This window comes from Crinia signifera, chromosome 2 (genome assembly GCF_055691185.1).
Source record: "Crinia signifera chromosome 2, ASM5569118v1, whole genome shotgun sequence".
Classification (NCBI taxonomy): Eukaryota; Metazoa; Chordata; class Amphibia; order Anura; family Myobatrachidae; genus Crinia; species Crinia signifera.
In genome coordinates this window covers 357,362,967-357,382,881 of record NC_139218.1, presented here as the reverse complement: position 1 = coordinate 357,382,881, position 19,915 = coordinate 357,362,967, and the positions used below count along the sequence as shown (strand labels likewise).

The 19,915-nt window shown below is 45.8% G+C and overlaps 1 protein-coding gene across 2 annotated transcripts in view; it reads right to left on the bottom strand.

Annotated features, from left to right (window-relative positions):
- Positions 1 to 19,915, bottom strand: part of KATNAL1 (katanin catalytic subunit A1 like 1) — a 95,481-nt gene that overhangs the window by 37,800 nt on the left and 37,766 nt on the right. For both annotated transcript variants that reach the window (XM_083169847.1, XM_083169846.1), the window contains exon 5: positions 3,699 to 3,826. In XM_083169847.1, the coding sequence (XP_083025973.1) occupies positions 3,699 to 3,826 (128 nt within the window). The remainder of the gene's footprint in view (positions 1 to 3,698; positions 3,827 to 19,915) is intronic.

Genomic DNA, 19,915 nt, shown 5'->3' with positions numbered 1-19,915 from the left:
CTTAACAGTATATTGCTTGTCTATTGTGAACCGTTGGTAGCTCTCGAGGACTGGAGTTGGCTACCCCTGCTGTAGATGGTCGTCTTTGTATGAGCAGAAGAAATAGGTCATCAACGAATCACTGATGCAGCCAGACTTTTGGTAGCTGTCTAACTAGAAATATTATTTAAAATGAGTAATATATAGGATTCTGAAATTACAAATATATATCAAATCAGGTTAGAAACATACCAATGTACATTGGGATTCCTGGAGATAATGTCTCGCTCTAAAGCATCCACGAGATCCTTGTCATATAGAATGTTACGCCTGTAACCTAAACAGCTGGTGACAGTATTGTGCGCTGCATTTTAAACACTAAAGGCCCATACACATGTTGCGACTTGTGTTTGGCGGTGTGTGCTTGTCGATCTTGGGTAGTCGACTTCCCTTGGGCTTCCCAATGGCTAGATCGTCCATACATACATGGCGATATGTGCTGAGTGATCTGTGCTGACCAGTGTTCTTTATGCACACGCTAGGTGATCTATCAAGATTTTGCTTGCACATGCTAAAGATCTGAGTGGGCGATGGTGACGCGCGGGACCTTTTATCGATTTGGCTATGGGGCGTACACACGGAGCGATTTTATTCTGAATTTCTATAGATTTCTTAGAAAATATTGCCCCGTGAATGGGATGTGAGTTCTATTGAAGATGGTTTGTTGCCTGTAGCAACCAATCAGATTCTACCTTTTACCTTCTAGAACACGGGTGTCAAACACAAGGCCTGCGGGCCAAATCTGGCCCGCCAGACCTCGTCATGTGGCCCGCGCGAGGAGATAGCACGCAGGGCAGTGTGTCCCAGCTCCTGCCTAGGCCACCTCCTCTCACCCACCCCACCGCGGCCGCCTTACCTGTTCCTCCACTGTCGGCGGCCATGTTCCTGTAGGCACATATGTATGCGGCTACAGAAACATGGCCGCCGGCCTCCACGGCTACGTGGAGGAGGGCCCGGCCGCCTGTTCCCTCTGATGCCCGGCAGTGACAGACACTGGGTGGGGACGTCATGATGTTGACGCTGCCCGCCCATGCGTCTGTAGAGAAGTAGGAGCAGGCAGGGAAGCTGGACCGGGAGTCGGGGACAGTGTGCCCGCAGCAAGCAGTGAAGAAAAGCTGGAAGCCGCAGCAGCTGCAGGACAGACGGAGAAACAGTAAGTGAGGATGAGGATCACACTCACAATAAAAAAAATATATATATCTGCTGTTTCCTGAGGTGTCCCCGTGTATAATAATAATAATAATAATGCCATGACACCACAGGCTGCTCCTCCTGTATAATCATTTATGTGTCATGGTGTTACTTTTATTATATTATACAGGGGGAGCAGTCTGTGGTGTCATGGCATTATTATTATACAGGGGGAGCAGCCTGTGGTGTCATGGCATTATAATTATACAGGGGGACCTACAGATACAACCGGCCCTTTGAGGGTGACCAAACTGCTGATGCGGCCCCCGTTGAATTTGAGTTTGACACCCCTGTTCTAGAAGATGCTAAATAAATAAGTAGAATCTGATTGGTTGCTAAATTACAGCAGTACAGCAGCTTCAAAAATTAAAATAGGCAATGTTGCCCATAGTAACCAATTAGATTCTGTTCATCATTTTCTAGGATCAGTAGAGAAATAATCGCAACAGACGGAGCTACACTCATTAGAGCAGCTTCCGGCACTGTGCGAGATGTTGGTGCTCCCCATTTGTAGCATTTGATGAGCGAGCGTGAGACGCTCGCACGTCCTTGAGCCTTCGATCAGCGCTACAGATGACCATGGACCCATCTGTAGCAACTCATTGGTTGCTACTAGCAACAAAACCTCTTTTTTTTTTAACCTTTAGTAAATATACCAGTAAGGGGAAGATTAATTGGCTTTCCTTCCAGTCCCATGCCTCCCACTAGTCTCAATTTTTGGACCTTAAAATAAGTATGGTCTGTACTGAGTTTGGATAAAGCTTCATGAAAATGTGGGTGTAGTTGGGCCATATTTGCCTTTTGTTGGGCAGATTGAATACTCATTTTGCAAATCCAACCCACTTCACCAGAGAAGTGTATGATCAGAGGGGGATTTTCTGCAAGGCAACTGCCCTAGGGCCTAGCAGGTTCCAAGGGGCCCCATAAAGATATCCTGGCCGTACAAAACATTCCCAGAGGTGCATTGCGTGACCACCGCATTATGTCTTGACGTCATATGGATCTGCCAACTAGGGATGCCAATCCTGGGGGCATTTGATCCCGGGATTGGCATCCCTAGCTGCATCACACGTGTCTCATACCCACCCCCACACCGGCCGACCCGCATATTTACTTACATTAGCGGGCGGCCGGCCGGGAGTGGGTTCTGAGGTGCACGGTGCCTCCAGGCTCGTGCACCTCCTTCTTAGCAGGCAGGCCAGAAAGGAGGCATGCGGGCGGGCGTGCGGAGGAGGAGAGTGGAAGGGGGTGGGCACAGGAGATGGCTGCGGCAGAGTGGGCGGTGTGGCCTGTGCAGGGTGACCTCTACTGTCACGCTACGCAGGCCGCATGCAGGAGTCAGGATTCGGGAACAGCCGGGCAGCGTCTGAGCGAGTGCTCAGATGCTGCCCGGCATTAGACTGCGCATGCGCAGTCTAATCCCGAAATCCTGGGATTGGAGTATTAAAATCTCCAGTGTGCCCCCAGATCTAGAGATGCCCAAACCAGTTTACAGCCACCATCAGTTCAACTATTATTTACTGTCTCTTCTTTTCATGTAAAGGGCAATGCTTTTTATTTTTGTTACCTGTTGGGACCAGTGTGATTGTTTTTTTCTATGGGGGCCAATAGGTTTTTTTTTTTTTCATGTGTTTTGTCCTGTGGGGATCTCATGGTGTGCTTTGGCAATTTTAAAATCTTATTTAGTGCGCCGCAAGGTAAAAAGGTTGAAAATCACTGTCTAGAGCCTGACTTGTACACAATGACTGAGATTTGGGAGCCAGATCGTTCATACAGGAGAATTTGTGGTGTTTCAAGAAAAGATACCTTGATAGGTTTACCACCCGAGATGCATATGTAAGCATACATGTGAGCAGGCCCTCCACTTGACCACACGAGGTGTTCCCTAAACAATTAAAGAAGACACCCGGGTACATAGAAGGACCCCATATATCTCCCAACATCATTTTGAGAGCGTGTGACATCACGGAGACTGAGACTATTTTTTGTTTGTGTATCTTCTCTTTTTATGGTCTGGTTTTCAACTGAACATTGTGAACTTCACATATCACATTTTCATCGCCCCTAATGGACATGATTGTACCACGAGGAGACGGTATGGTCTCTCTTTTTTTAATAATACAACCATCGTTCCCACTTGAGGGGCGCCACACTAAAAACCCTGTTTTTACTGTATATCTTATGTTACCAGGCTGATAATACCTGGTTTTAGTGTATTGGCTGACCCTATTCAGCACCTTAACAGTATATTGCTTGTCTATTGTGAACCGTTGGTAGCTCTCGAGGACTGGAGTTGGCTACCCCTGCTGTAGATGGTCGTCTTTGTATGAGCAGAAGAAATAGGTCATCAACGAATCACTGATGCAGCCAGACTTTTGGTAGCTGTCTAACTAGAAATATTATTTAAAATGAGTAATATATAGGATTCTGAAATTACAAATATATATCAAATCAGGTTAGAAACATACCAATGTACATTGGGATTCCTGGAGATAATGTCTCGCTCTAAAGCATCCACGAGATCCTTGTCATATCCGGCTCCATCAAACTTCTTAAGTTCCCCCTCTCCTCCTGCATCCTGCTGATTTTTCCGCCCCTATAGTGTAGAAGAAGGTTGAGCACAACTTTAATAAAGGTTTCACATTCAGGTATGGGACCACATATCCGGGAGCCATTATCCCAAAAGTTCAGAAAACTACAAATAAAAACAAAAGCTATCTGACCTTGGCCCTCATTCTAAATCATTCGCTCCCCTGCACGTTCGCACAGAGGAGCAATGTTAGGAGACTGAGCAAGCGCATAAGCATTTATGCGCATGTGCAGCCTCTTTGTGCAAGCAGGCGCGGTGAACTGATTATTTGCTGGCCCGTTCGCACGCGGCAGTGTAGGCGGAGGGCATGGGTTGGTGGTCACGTGCAGCGCCCATAGGAATGCCCAGTGTTTCATTGGCGTTCGCATGAAACCACTGGGCGTTCCCATGGAAATTCGCTGAGGGAGGGTGCCAGGGGCGGGCAGGATGTCAGCTGCCTACCCTCTTCCCGTACAGGGGCGCCGCAGATCTAGGAAACCAGAGCACTAGGGAAATCATTCGATGGTTGGTGACCATTGAATCATTTCTGCCCTGCATGCATTCTGTGAATGTTTATGCAAAACATCCATTCACATGCGTGAATGCTGCGACAGGTTGCATTTAGATGAAATTTGCAGCTTTGCGGGTTAAAAAGAATGAGGGCCCTTGGGCATTATCCCAAGAAGGCTCCTGCAATGTTAGGACCAGGAATCTTTGGGAAAGGCCAGGACCAGTTAGAGGAAATCTATTTTTTTTAAATGTCAGTTATGTTCTCATGCAAAATGTTAGGACCCTTCTAATCTGAACTTACTATATAAAAAAAATAAAAAAAAATTACACCTAACATTTAAAGGTATTTTATAAATTAGCTAATAGGAAAACGTGTAAAACAGTAATACTGTACATGTGCTAACTATTAAGTAATTTGAAGCTAGGCACAAGATACTGTATATTGTGCGACATATGGTACCGATGCAGATTGGAATGATATATCTTACACAGAGGTGGCTTTAAACCTCATGGGGCCCTAGACAAGATACTGGTTTGGGGTCCTCCTCACGCCAACAATCCATAGCACTATATTTTTGCAGCTGAGTGGCATCGTTAGATTACCTTGGCGCATGCAGAGTCTACCGATATATGCTCAGCTGCATGAACATCGGCATTGTGTACAAGTCAGGCTCTAGACAGTGATTTTCAACCTTTTTACCTTGCGGCACACTAAATAAGATTTTAAATTTGACAAGGCACACCATGAGATCCCCACAGGACAAAACACATGAAAAAAAAAACACCTATTGGCACCCATAGAAAAAAAACAATCACACTGGTCCCAACAGGTAACAAAAATAAAAAGCATTGCCCTTTACATGAAAAGAAGAGACAGTAAATAATAGTTGAACTGATGGTGGCTGTAAACTGGTTTGGGCATCTCTAGATCTGGGGGCACACTGGAGATTTTAATACTCCAATCCCAGGATTTCAGGATTAGACTGCGCATGCGCAGTCTAATGCCGGGCAGCGTCTGAGCACTCGCTCAGACGCTGCCCGGCTGTTCCCGAATCCTGACTCCTGCATGCGGCCTGGTGACAGTAGAGGTCACCCTGCACAGGCCACACCGCCCACTCTGCCGCAGCCGTCTCCTGTGCCCACCCCCTTCCACTCTCCTCCTCCGCACGCCCGCCCGCATGCCTCCTTTCTGGCCTGCCTCTTCGTTCCCTGGCCTGCCTGCTAAGAAGGAGGTGCACGAGCCTGGAGGCACCGTGCACCTCAGAACCCACTCCACTCCCGGCCGGCCGCCCGCTAATGTAAGTAAATATGCGGGTCGGCCGGTGTGGGGGTGGGTATGAGACACGTGTGATGCTGTGCTGCAGCTAGGGATGCCAATCCCGGGATCAAATGCCCCCAGGATTGGCATCCCTAGTGGGCAGATCCATAGGACGTCAAGACATAATGCTATGGTCACGCAATGCACCTCTGGGAATGTTTTGTACGGCCAGGATATTTTTATGGGGCCCCTTGGAACCTGCTAGGCCCTAGGGCAGTTACCTTGGCTGTCTTGCAGAAAATCCCCCTCTTATCATACACTTCTCTGGTGAAGTGGGTTGGATTTGCAAAATGAGTATTCAATCTGCCCAACAAAAGGCAAATATGGCCCAACTACACCCACATTTTCATGAAGCTTTATCCAAACTCAGTACAGGACATACTTATTTTAAGGTCCAAAAATTGAGACTAGTGGGAGGCATGGGACTGGAAGGAAAGCCAATTAATCTTCCCCTTACTGGTATATTTACTAAAGGTTCAAAAAAAAAAAAGAGGTTTTGTTGCTAGTAGCAACCAATGAGTTGCTACAGATGGGTCCATGGTCATCTGTAGCGCTGATCGAAGGCTCAAGGACGTGCGAGCGTCTCACGCTCGCTCATCAAATGCTGCAAATGGGGCGCACCAGCACCTCGCACAGCGTCGGAAGCCGCTCTAATGAGTGTGGCTCCGTCTGTTGCGATTATTTCTCTACTGATCCTAGAAAATGATGAACAGAATCTGATTGGTTAATATGGGCAACATTGTCTATTTTAATTTTTGAAGCTGCTGTACTGCTGTAATTTAGCAACCAATCAGATTCTACTTATTTATTTAGCACCTTCTAGAAGGTAAAAGGTACAATCTGATTGGTTGCTACAGGCAACAAACCATCTTCGATAGAACTCACATCCCATTCACGGGGCAATATTTTCTAAGAAATCTATAGAAATTCAGAATAAAATCGCTCCGTGTGTACGCCCCATAGCCAAATCGATAAAAGGTCCCGCGCGTCACCATCGCCCACTCAGATCTTTAGCATGTGCAAGCAAAATCTTGATAGATCACCTATCCGTGTGCATAAAGAACACTGGTCATCAAAGATCGCTCAGCACATATCGCCATGTATGTATGGACGATCTAGCCATTGGGAAGTCCAAGGGAAGTCGACTACCCAAGATCGACAAGCACACACCGCCAAATACAAGTCGCAACATGTGTATGGGCCGTTAGTGTTTAAAAAGCAGAGCACAATACTGTCACCAGCTGTTTAGGTTACAGGCGTAACATTCTAAACAAGATGTCCACACATAGTGTCTCACGACATTTTGCCGATGTACACAATGGAGATCCTGGTTCCTTAACCTTAACAGGAGTTGAATCCATTCCAATAACAAGGGGCGGAGAACGCTTCAAATCTCTATGAAGGAAAGAGGTCCATTGGATGTACCGGATGGACTCTCTCTTCCCGAATGGCTTAAATCAGGGGTCTTCAACCCATGGCCCGCGGAGCTGATCTCAGTGGCCCCCTGACCGCCATGCACAGAATTTTTTTTTTAAAGTAAAAGAAAATGCTGCCGAGGGAGGTGCCGCCTACCCGATTTTCATTGGCTGCAGGCAGGGCAGAGGAGTGGATCCTGCGTGGCTGAGGGAGGAGGAGGCACGTCTGGTGGGAGCTGGGACCCGGCGAAGCTGCGGGAGGAGGCAACGCAGCTGGCGGGAGCAGGGGACCTGGCGCAGGAACTGCAGGAGGAGGAGGCACAGCTGGCGGAGGGGACCCGGCGAAACTGCAGGAGGAGGCATGGATGGTGGAAGCAGGTGAACCGGCAAAGCTGCAGGTTGAGGAGGTACAGCTGGTGGGAGTAGGGGACCTGGCAAAGCTGCAGGCATTACTGGGGGCATTGTGTGTGGGGCATTACTGGGGGCATTGTGTGTGAGGGGCACTGCTGGGGCATTGTGTGTGAGGGGCACTGCTGGGGCATTGTGTGAGGGGCACTGCTGGGGCATTGTGTGAGGGGCACTGCTGGGGCATTGGGTGAGGGGCACTGCTGGGGCATCATATGTATAAGCAGAAGTACTGCTGGCATTATGGTCTGTGGCATAATGGGCATTAGTGTGGGGCATAATGTGCAATGGGCATAATTTTGGGGTTTATTCTAGTTCATTCTTTCTGACAAAATCCTTCTTAGATGGACAAAACCATGTGCACTGCAGGGGGGCAGATGTAACATGTGCAGATAGAATTAGATTTGGGTGAGTTATTTTGTTTCTGTGCAGGGAAAATACTGACTGCTTTATTTTACACTGCAATATAGATCTCACTTTGAAGAAAAACCCCACCCAAATCTAAATCTCTCTGCACAAGTTACATCTGCCCCACCCGCAGTGCACATGGTTTTGTCCATCTAAGAAGGATTTTGTCAGAAAGAATGAACTAGAATAACCCCCAATGTGTGGATTAATGTGTAATGGGCATCACGTGTGCGGCATAATGTGTAATGGGCATTATGGTGTATGACATAAAGTACAACAGGTATTACGGTATTTAAGCCTTAAATGAAGCCGTGGAGCTCAATAGTGTTATTTGATTGAGCTTCCATCGGCTTCAAATATTGACCTTTCCGGGTTCCTCATGATCTAAGTTATAAGATATTAGATACAGACCCAATGTGTTTCATGCCATCAATTATATACCTTCTCTCTCTTTAGCATTAGATACATACCTCATCGACCCTGGGCTTACAGTTATATATCAGGTTTTATACTCTATTGATATTCCATACTGATCTGAAACCTATGCGACTTACGCAGGGTCCCCTATTAGACCGTTTTAGGGCTACCATTACTGAACCACTGTTACCATAATATATATGGAATACTATATCTACTAGGATTTTTACTTCTTTTGTTTATTTCTATATAAATATTTAATTTATTATTTTTTATTTATTTCTTTTTTCCAAGGTATTTTTTGATGTAGTATAATAGAATTATACGTTTCTGTATATACATATGGTTTTTTATCTAATTGATACCGTGTGCATGTATACATACAATACAACTTTCTTTTTGTTGTTCACTATGCATTGTGACCCTAATGATTACCATGACAACCTATATACAAATTCAGGCTGTTTCTCCATCGGATTACATGCAATATGCTTGATCTATATATATATATATATATATATATATATATATATATATATATATATATATATATATATATATATATATATATATATATATATATATATATATATATATGTGCATATATACATAAAAATAACTGCCTCCACATCTATATAGGAGTAAAACATTTTTTGCTTTACTAATGACCCCGTTTTTACTTAATATTTAGCACGCTGATTATGTCCACTAATTCCAGTGATTTTCTATCTATATGTCGATTATGGTTACACACTCTGGCTTACAAGCAGAGCGAGATCCGACGCACTTAGAATATGACCAATCCTTGTATTGTATTAGAACGAGGCCCAACACGCTGAAATGAGGCTTGAATCGCACGCAGGATCCCCACACTTCCGGGTCCCGGCAACACGTTGTTTATGGTCATGTGACCGGACGGCTAAGACTATTGATTGGACTAGCTGCCGATCACCATGACAAACGCTTACAATAATATGCTAAATTTAGTATCTCCTAAACTGATTGGCTAACTATCGTTTTCATTCAATTCTCCTGTCAATTTAATTATCACTTGAAACTACACTTTGCAACACTCATTTTTGACATCTTTGCTCTGCATTAACCACTTAAAATGTATTACTATCGCTTGCCTTCTGTTGATATGCATTTTTTATACATATGATGCAGTTTGTAAATCACACCACAGGTGTTATGCTTCAATCATTTGTCCATGTGTATAAAAACCCCATGGCTAATAGTACCCACTCCACCTTTGAAAAAGCTGCACCCCTCAAGCAGTGAAACGCGTTTGGAGTACCCCTGGACCGGATCAGCTGTTGCCCATTGAATCCCCCCCCCCCTTTCCCCTGCCCATCTGGATCACCATTGTCATTTTGTCACCCACGCTCTCTCAGCCTGTTACCCCACGACAGTGAAACGGTTTCATCCTCATCAACTCTACAACCATCGGTCACCATCCCAGCCAGACATCTTGTGCACAGCGAGTGCAGGAATTGAGGTTGGCCACTTATACTCTTTGTCATCCAAGTCTACCAACCTTGAGGACACCTGCTCTGTATCAGCCGCAAAGTTGGGACCTCTAGCGAAGTGGGAAAAACCTGGCTATATACAAATCTTAGCCCCCATCATCATCGAGTCATTGCCCATTGTGGCCCCACCACCGCAATTAATTGAGGACACCCTCGCAATCGCATCTGGGATTGGACCATCTGAGATATCGTGTGGTAACTTTCAGCCCAGTGGGCATCTTGACTTTCTTCATTCACTGTTACACCCCTTCATTCAATGGAACTGGTTCTAACAATTAATCGACCAATTCAGCCTCCGGTCCAGATTTAACAATTTATTTGTTTTTATTTATTTGATTTTTCATTTTTTTTTTTTTCATATTGTGCAATTGTACTTATAAATTTTAATTGTTATTAAACGTTTATATACCTTTTCATCAAACCAGCGCCACTTCATCTTCTTTTTTGCTTTGGTCTATTGGGGCTGACAACCCCTTTTTAAGTGGGAGCTCTTAGTGAAGCACCCTTGATAGCGCCTGTCTGTGCACCCCAGGAAGCACACATTTCTTCTTTCTACCAGCTTAGGTTACTGGTCTTTTATAAACCAAACCATAGATGGGACCAATTACCATGTACTACATACAGGGGCACTGGAAAAATGGAGGGGGCGTGGCCACATCCCTGTGGGGAAAAAAAGGAGAGAGGACAGGCTGCCGCTGCAACATACTTGCCTACTTTTGAAAACTAGTTTCAGGGAGATTATAGTTGGTAGTAGAATTTTACACAGTACCCCATTGTGGAGGCGTGTCATGCTTCTCCCAAAGGGCGCGTCTAGTTCCATATATGGAGAGACTGTGAAAAGAGATTGTGAACGTGGCAGCTAGAAACGTGGGTGTGTACTGCTATATCTGAGAGGAATCTTTTTAAATGACTATAGGTCCCCATACACGGTCCGTTCGCGGCGGATCTGTTTTGTACTTTGAGATGCGAGCCCCAAAGCAGTTAGTTAGAGCTTCTATACTTGGTAAAGTGCTGGGAAATGGTGCTGATGATTCAATGTAAATGTATCTATCTCTCATTCCTTTTTTCCCCCAAAAAATGTAAGTGTAATGTGGGCTAGGTGAAATTAGGGAGATTGCTAGACTAATGAGGGAGTGGGGGAGATTGCTGTTATTTCAGGGAGTCTCCTGCAGAATGCAGGAGGGTAGGCATCTATGCGCTGCAACCATATCTCTCCCCAGCTTAGCAGATGTCACTGTCACTGAGCATAGTGTCAAAGCTTAGGCTTATGAGATTTCTGCGGAGACTCGTATACAACTAACTACAAATATCATATGGTATAAAAACAATGAGTCAGGAAGCAGCAAAGTTACTTTTTTGTTGGAATGTGCCACAGATGATAATGAGAGAGGCCCAGCGCCAGCCATTAGTTTGCACAGAAACCATTATCTCCTACAGCCCTGTCAACACAGCATTATGAAAGTACCAGAAAGAAGAACTTATCTCTTCCCTGTCCTCCCAAGCAGGAATTACACGGACGCTCTCGTGTGGATACTTTTAAAAAAGCTATTTCCTGGCTGCCATCTAGCGACCGTAGCTTACAGAAAATGTGTCTAATATAGATTGAGGAGATACGCCTCGACTATATCTTACTCATCATCAGAGTGTATAGAAAAACAATAAGCAGCTCAGCAAGTTTTTTGGAATAGGTCATCTAGATGTAGTCCAGGCTGTCTGAAGATTGATAGCTATTGTTCTGCCTTGTACAAAGTGGAAAAGTATGTTTAGTTTGCAGTTCACTGGGCTCTCTGTTAGGATTCTCGCTGCTGCCTGCCCAGGAACCTGCAGAAAAAAGGAAAACTATACCCAATGGGGGTTATTCTGGTTCACTCGCAAAGGACAAAACCAATGTGTACCGCGGGGGGTGGGTGGGGCAGATGTAACATGTGCAGAGAATTAGATTTGGGTGCGTTTTTTTGTTTGTGTGCAGGGAAAATTCGAACTGCTTTATTTTTACACTGCAATATACTGTATATCTCACTTTGAAGTAACACCCCATCCAAATCTAATTCTCTCTGCACAAGTAACTTCTGCCCCACCTGCACTGCACATGGTTTTGTCCATTTGAGAAGGAATTTGCCTTTGCGAGTGAACCAGAATAAGGACCTATGAGAACCTCAGCATTCCATGCGTTCTTACACCCACCAGTGGGCAGAGAGGAAGCCTATAAGTGTGCCGAGCAAAGGGAGGTACCGTGCCCGTGGCGAGCATAGCAAGCCATGTGCAGGGACACTGATATGGTATCCATGTTCACCTATGTCAGCATGGACACCAATAACAACATGAAAAACTCACATTGACCTTTTGACCTAACGCTTGTGTGGAGTTTCAGCCTGTCAACCAATAGTGGTCAACCTATTGACGGTCAATATAGACACTGTAGACCAGGCATGTCCAAACTGTGGCCCTCCATCTGTTGTGAAACTACACCTCCCAGCATGCCTTGCCATAGTTTTAGCATTCCCTAATAGCAAAACTGTGGCAAGGCATGGTGGGACTTGTAGTTTCACAACAGCTGGAGGGCCATAGTTTGGAAATGCCTGCCTAACGATTCCCATCCTGGAAGAAGAGCCACAATGACATTATTTACCACAAATCATTTCATTGTGCTCATAGATTGAGCAGTCTGGGGAAGTTTAAAGATTCAGGAGACTGGTCTACTCTCAGGACTACAGGAGAACTATACTCAGCCCATATCCATGGAGAGATCATACAATGTCAGGCAGGAAGGGTTGCGAAGGTGACGGGACATTTCATAATGTTAGTAAAGAAAAAACAAACAATCTTATCTAATCATAGGTCCTCTTTTTATAGACTATTTAGTCCCAAAGGACCATGCCTAGCTGCAATAGAGTGTTAGATACACTTTGTAGTACAGTGTAGGTGACAGTTACCTTAGTTTCTGAAGGCCAGGAACACTTACATTTGGCTAGCCTATAGTGCTGCATTATCTATGGTGCACCAATAGCTAGAACATTGGGTATTTAAAAGCTGCAGGTATCAGGAGATCATGCGACCACGATGGAGGCTATAGTAAGTAGTATACAGAGCCTCCTTAGGGATTTATGCCAATTTCTTTATGCATGATATGCAATTCCAAACTGCTTAACATTTACAGCTGGAGATGTGACACAAGGGCTGCCAAGTACAGCAGTATAGGAAGGTCATGGTGACATATATGAAATATAAATATACATCCTTAGGAGGCTCAGCTCTTGCAGTTAGAGAAAGGCTTGTGAAAATGAGGATAATCTGCCACACTATGTAGTTGCTTCTAATTGGCTGTGTGTAAGGACCCCTACAATACTTTATTCATTAGCTTTTCAGCTATAACATATATTGCCACCACGGCTGTCTATTTGCAGTACATATGTACATATAAAGAAGATTCCCATTTTCATTGTTATAAGCATGAACTTTGGATGTGGAGAATTAAACTGGCCCACAACAATAATAATAAAATTCCTGCTTCGTTAAACAAGCCCTTGCTGATGTACATGTGCCTGAGGCTGCCCCCACAGACGTACACTTGGTGCAAGCTGGCATGGCGAAGGGCTTGTTGGACATCCCATTCGCATGCAGCAATGCGGGTGGGGGGGCATGGGGCGACAGCGATGAGCTGCACCCATGGCAACACCCAGCGTTTCATGGGCGTTCCCATGGTAATTTCCCGATGACGCAGGTGTGGGTTGCGGGCAGCTGATGTTAACGGATGTTAGCTGCCCGGCTGCTTGCCGCACAGGCGCCGGCCAACCTAAGACACCACAGAGGCGTCTTAGGTCTGCAAACACTTCCAAAATCATTTGCTGGTCGGAGACCATTGAATGATTTTGTCCCCACAAGCAACGCTGTGAATGGATGTATATTCAAAACATCAATTTGCATGCGTACGGGGAAGGGGACAGTAGGGCAAAGTTGCTAATTAAGTAGCTTTGCGTGTCAACCAGAATAACCCCCATGTTGTGAGCAGCCCTTGCAGACTACGCATGGTGTGAGCCAACCCTTGCAGACCCACACATGGGCCCTTATTCAGATCTGATCGCAGTACAAATTTGTTTTGAAAATGGGCAAAACCATGTGCACTGCAGGTGGGGCAGATGTAACATGTGCAGAAAGAGTTAAACTTGGGTGGGGTGTGTTGAAACTGAAATCTAAATTGCAGTGTAAAAATAATGCAGCCAGTATTTACACTGCACAGAAACAAAATAACTCACACAAATCTGCCCCACCTGCAGTGCAGCTCTTTCGCTGTTAATAAATATGCTTCTCCGGTCTTTTACTAGGTCTCTTTCTCTAATGTCCTTTTATAATATGCACCGGCAAAGGGTGGACGTAGGGGGCTGCCCATTGTTTTATTTATTGGCGTGCTCATAGAAACATTTGGCGTACCCCTGCAATCATGCGTGTCCATGTTTGCAAGGGGCTGGCGGTTGATGTCACATGACGTCAGTGCCCGCCCCATCTCAGTTCAGGATAAAAAGTATAGGCTTCAGGTACTTGTGAGTTATCCGGGCGTCCGATTTTTAAATCGGGTCGGATCAGGACATCGCATCGCATCGCATGCGACCATCGGATGCGATGCGATGCGATGACCCGATTTTTCCATAGGAATCAATGTTAAAATGGACTGAGTCCATTTTAACATGGAATTCAATGGGAAAAAGGGTCCTTTTCATACCCCTACTATCCAAGTGGGCATGGAGTTGGATATAAACCTGTGGCGAGCGTAGCGAGCCACCGAGCCCGAAGCGTGGCGAGCGTAGCGAGCCCCGCGAGGGGCCACGGAATACCGGCCCCTCGCGGGGCTCGCTTCGCTCGCCACGCTTCGGGCTCGGTGGCTCGCTACGCTCGCCACAGGTTTATATCCAACTCCATGCCCACTTGGATAGTAGGGGTATGAAAAGGACCCCTTTTTCCATAGGAATCATTTTAACATTGATTCCTATGGAAAAATCGGGTCATCGCATCCGATGGTCGCATGCGATGCGATGCGATGCGATATCGCATCGCATCGCATCTGATTGTATGCCTTAACTTAAGGCATACAATCAAAAAATCGGACGCCCGGATAACTCACAAGTACCAGGCTTCATTTTATCCACGAAGGGAGGAAAAATCATTTGCTGGTGAGCAGATGTGTAAGCTTACACGTGCGCACGCATGCTAGCGCAGGGATTCGCTCGGTGAGGGGGCATGTGTTGGCGGGGCGGCGTTTAACAGCTCACTAAGCAGCAAATATATGCACCCTAGCAAGCAGGTCTGAATCAGGCCCAATATGTCATCAACAAGGGAAGTGTTGTTAATGTTTACTCTACAACAGGCATGTCCAAACTATGGTCCTCCAGCGGATTCGGTATGAAATCCCGACAGTCAAAATCCCGACAAGGTCAAAATCCCGACAAGGTCAAAATACAGACAAGGACAAAATACAGACAAGGACAAAATACAGACAAATAGAATGTACAGGTGAAACAGTCAACATGACTTTGTGTTGACAGGTCACGAGGTCGACATGGACACAGTTGGAAGTGAACCGCAGACCCTCACATCGCTCGCTGGTAGGACATGTCGCGTCAGAAAACATGTCGACTTCGCGACCTGTCAACACAAAGTCATGTTTACTATTTCACCTGTACTTTCTATATGTCGGCATTTTGTCCTTGTCGGGATTTTAAATGTCAGGATTTTGTCCTTGTCGGGATTTTAAATGTCAGGATTTTGTCCTTGTCGGGATTTTAAATGTCAGGATTTTGACCTTGTCGGTATTATGAGCCATTCGGGATTTTGACCGTCATGCCATGCCACAGTTTTGGTATTATGGAATGCTAAAACTATAGCAAGGAATGCTGGGATGTGTAGTTTCACAACAGCTGGAGGGCCATAGTTTGGACATGCCTGATCTACAATAATTGAGTCTTTCTGTACATATGCATATGAATTTTCCTGCCCAGTTGTAACACCATGGTCAATGGACATACCGACATCTGCTGTGCCCCAGGGCCGACCGGATAGGTCTCTAAACTATGTAATTCACGGAAATATCAGGTGTACACACCCAGTGTGACTGTGACAACCAGTTATGCTGCACTGTATCGATTAGTGTTCCCTCTAAGCTTCTTTTGCAGGGTGCCGCACCCTGCCCGTGTTTAAAACCTCAAAATGCACCCTGCCCTTTTTGTGGGTGGCACTGTGCACCCTTACACTGCCCTCCACCGCGCTGACATGCCACTGAGAACGTTTGGTGTGTGCCATAATGTGTAATGGGCATTATGCTGGTTGGTATAATGTGTAAGAGGCATTACAGTGTGCGCCATAATGTGTAACTGTCATTACGACAGAATATGTAATGGGCATAGCAGAGTATGACAATGTTTAATGGGGGGAAGCCTAGTGCAGTGTGCAATTTTCTATGTTATTTCTTGTTTCTAATGTAATATAAAATGTGCCCGTCCGATTGAAAGAGTGCCCTGCCCGGTGGTCAGCACCCTGCCTGGTGGTCAACACCTTGCCCTAAAAAAATAGATTGAACACTATCTACAGTATGTCGCGCTAAATCTTTATTTAATCAGTCTTTGTTGTCAACAATATAGTATATTTCTTTTTATTCAATAAATTATGACCGGTCCAGCGTTTAGTCAGATTGAACTGAATCAGTAGATACAGTAAGATGTGACAAAAGATATGGAAGAGTTAAAGTCTTCGCTCCTTCAGTGACTGGTAGTACATGAACTGCTTTCCACCCCACTGCGGTACTTGGGCACTTGCAGCTAGAAGACAAGTATACTCTAATGTCAAGTGCCTTTTACACTTGATTTGCTCAAAAGCAGCTGGAGAACCTGCATCTGGCCATCTATGAACGCAGAAAAACAAAGAGACAGAAAGCTCCAGGCGCCACCCGGCTGAAATACAAGAGCATTGCCACATAAACGAATATTACAAGCCAATTAACACTAGCAAATTAAAAAAGCATTGTGTGTTTGGAGTTGATTGACAGCTAAATGAAAATCTGCATATTTTTATTTGTCTTGATTTGCATTCCAATATTTACACAGACACAATAAAAAAAAATGCATCCCCTTTGTTTTCCAAGCAAGGGTTACACAAAACAGTACCCCCCCTTTACTCAAAATAAAAAAGGACTACCGGGGTTATTCAGACCTGATCACTGGGCTGCTAATTAGCAGCAAATCCATACACAAGCTGTTCACCATCAATGATTTTTCCACTGTGTGCAGTCACATGACTTCCCTTCCAACACCTGGACAGGCCTGCATTTTCCCTGACACTCCCAGGAACCGTCCAGTTAGCACCCACAAGAATGGGCTTGCATACGGCTAGAGACTATAAAATTTGGTGAAATATCAGTGACGAAACTTCCAATAGCATGCTTATTTGTGAACTTTAACATATGGAATCTAAAGGGCCCTACACACAGAATGATATTCAGCCACTTTCTGAGTGATTTTACATAATTTTCCAAAATCGCTCAGAAAGTGGCCATCGCTGTGTGTGTAGTCCACACAGCGATAGGAAAGCGCGGCCACGTGGGGCAGCGGTTTATAACAGCCCTGCTGGTTATAGTCGCTCAGAAGCCCACACATCTCTGCTTGTGTGGCGGCCGGCCTTCTGAGCGATTAAAGCCGCCTGCTGCTGGGCATGATGTTGAGGGGCAGGATGGCTTGCCAGGTGCCACTTTGCCCCCTGCGCTTTTGGGCTTACCAGGCACTTCGGCAGCGTCAGTGGGGTGAAGGTTCCCAGCGGCAGCGGGGTGAAGGTTCCCGGCAGCGGCCAGGTGAAGGTCCCTGTGATGAGTGCTGCTTCTGCCCAGCCACTCCCTCCTGGCAGACGCTCCGGTGGATTCTTTTGATTGCTGCTGCGCAGCACTGCCAGCAGTGGGACACAAGGGAGGAAGGGGGGGGGGGGGGGGGACCGCTCTGACCCCATCCGGAGCCGACAACTGAGACACTGCAGTAATACAACTGCCTTCTCTGGGTCTTCACCAACTTTTCCTGCAGCATAATATTGCTCTGCATGCTGGGACTTGTGGTTCTCCATGTCCCAGAATGCGGTGCAGGCTTACTGGGACTTGTAGTTCCACAACAATGTATATTATATTTTTGATGCTACAATCAGCCTGGTGCCCACTGCCCTGGGGCACCGGGGACAGCCCCAGGCTTCAGGCCGGGCAAGGGGTATCCTGGAGGGGGAGGGGGAATCCTTCATGGGGGGGGTTCCCACTACCCCAGGGTCCCTGCCCGGCCTGACCAGCCGCATGGATGAATGCTTTGAACAGGGGAACTTGCATAAAAAGTTTCCCCTGGCTGTGACATTACCCTGTTGGCTGTTTGGGCCCGGTGCTGGTTGCCAAAATATGGGGGCCCCCTACTCATTTTGTCCCCTGTATTTTTTGCACCAGGACTGGCCCATTCTTTCAATATTTTACACTGGACAGCATTGCATGGATCCCACTGATCCGTGCAATGCTGCCACTCCATACGTATTTGGCGACGGATATATGGCCACTAAATTTTTGTGATGAAGTGCAGTTTTTTACGTCACTTTCTGTGACAGTTGTGACAGATTTGAAATCTCCCATGCTGAATCTCCCGTTATGAATCTCTGGCACAAATCTCTCAAATCAAATAACTTCTAGAAAAATGGAGATAGTTGCTGCGCGCATGACAATTCTTACGGTAGCACAATTATGTATTTTATTGCACTGGACTAAAAAATCTACACCATTAGTCTCAGAAGTCACTATATGATTTATATTGAGCGACAGGTGAATTTCATTGGAAGATGGCCTTGCACATGCGTACTATGAGCCATACTCAGTCGTTCGATTGCACATACAAATTTGCAGCCATGCAATCAGGAATGAATAACCTTGGACCTAGAAAAGGCATTTCCAAACTATGGCGCTCCAGCTGTTGTGAAACTACACATCCCAGCATACCTTGCCATAGTTTTAGCATTCCCTAATAGCAAAACTGTGGCAAGGCATGATGGGACTTGTAGTTTCACAACAGCTGGAGGTCCATAGTTTGGACATGCCTGACCTTCAATATGCTCCTGTTGGGAGAGGTGACACTGGATGTACCACCACACCAGTCATTACAATGAACAAGTGCTATAATGGCTGGTTTCAAACACAGTTTACATCAGGGTCTGTGCGACAAAGATAAGTGGGACCAGTCTTAGCAACAGGGGGGGGATCTAGGGGGACAACTGTGACAGGCCCCGTGGATTCTGAGGGACCCCACAGGCAGAGCATGGCTGCTGTGGCAGTGATGTACACCATCTGTGCCCTGCCACTGCTGTATGCCTGTACTATCTATGTGGTCCCGCTGCCGTGGTCACCTGTACTGCATTTGTATCACGGATGCCGGCTATGCCATCTGTACTGTGGCCCGATGGCACAGCACAAAAGTCTGGGATTTGTGCACCTACCGTGCCCTGGGCAATGACCATGTAATCCCCCCATGGCAACGAGCATGAAATCCCCCCGGCAACAAGCATGTAATCCCCATGGCATTGAGTAAGAAACCTCTGGCAACCAGAATGACCCCTGACAAAAAGCATGTAGGTAAGAGGCACTTATGTAGCATAATACGTAATAGGCATTAAGGTGTGTGGTATAATGTGTAATGGGCATTACGGCATGTGGTAGAATATGTAATGGGCATTACAGTATGTGGTATAATGTGTAGTAGGCATTACAGCGTACATTTCTGACAATAAGTACACTTCAAAATCCTCATCCACACAGCTCTAATCACCCCTTCCTGAATCTCACCTTCATATCCAAACACTTCAAGCAACCTTTCACATACCTCTCCCATCCCCGCTTGTAAGCATCACTTTCTACCATTATTTTAAGATGCCACAAATGGTTTGCAGTACCTTACATAGGTCCCAATAATACACAGGACTAAACAGAACAGTAACAGAAGAAGAGAAGCAGACTGCATGTTACCGGGGGCGGGTTGTCAGTGGTAAAAATCAATGAAGTGAGAAGAGATGCGGGTATAGATGGTAGGTGGGTAACAGAGCTGTAATAAATGTGTGAGAGAAG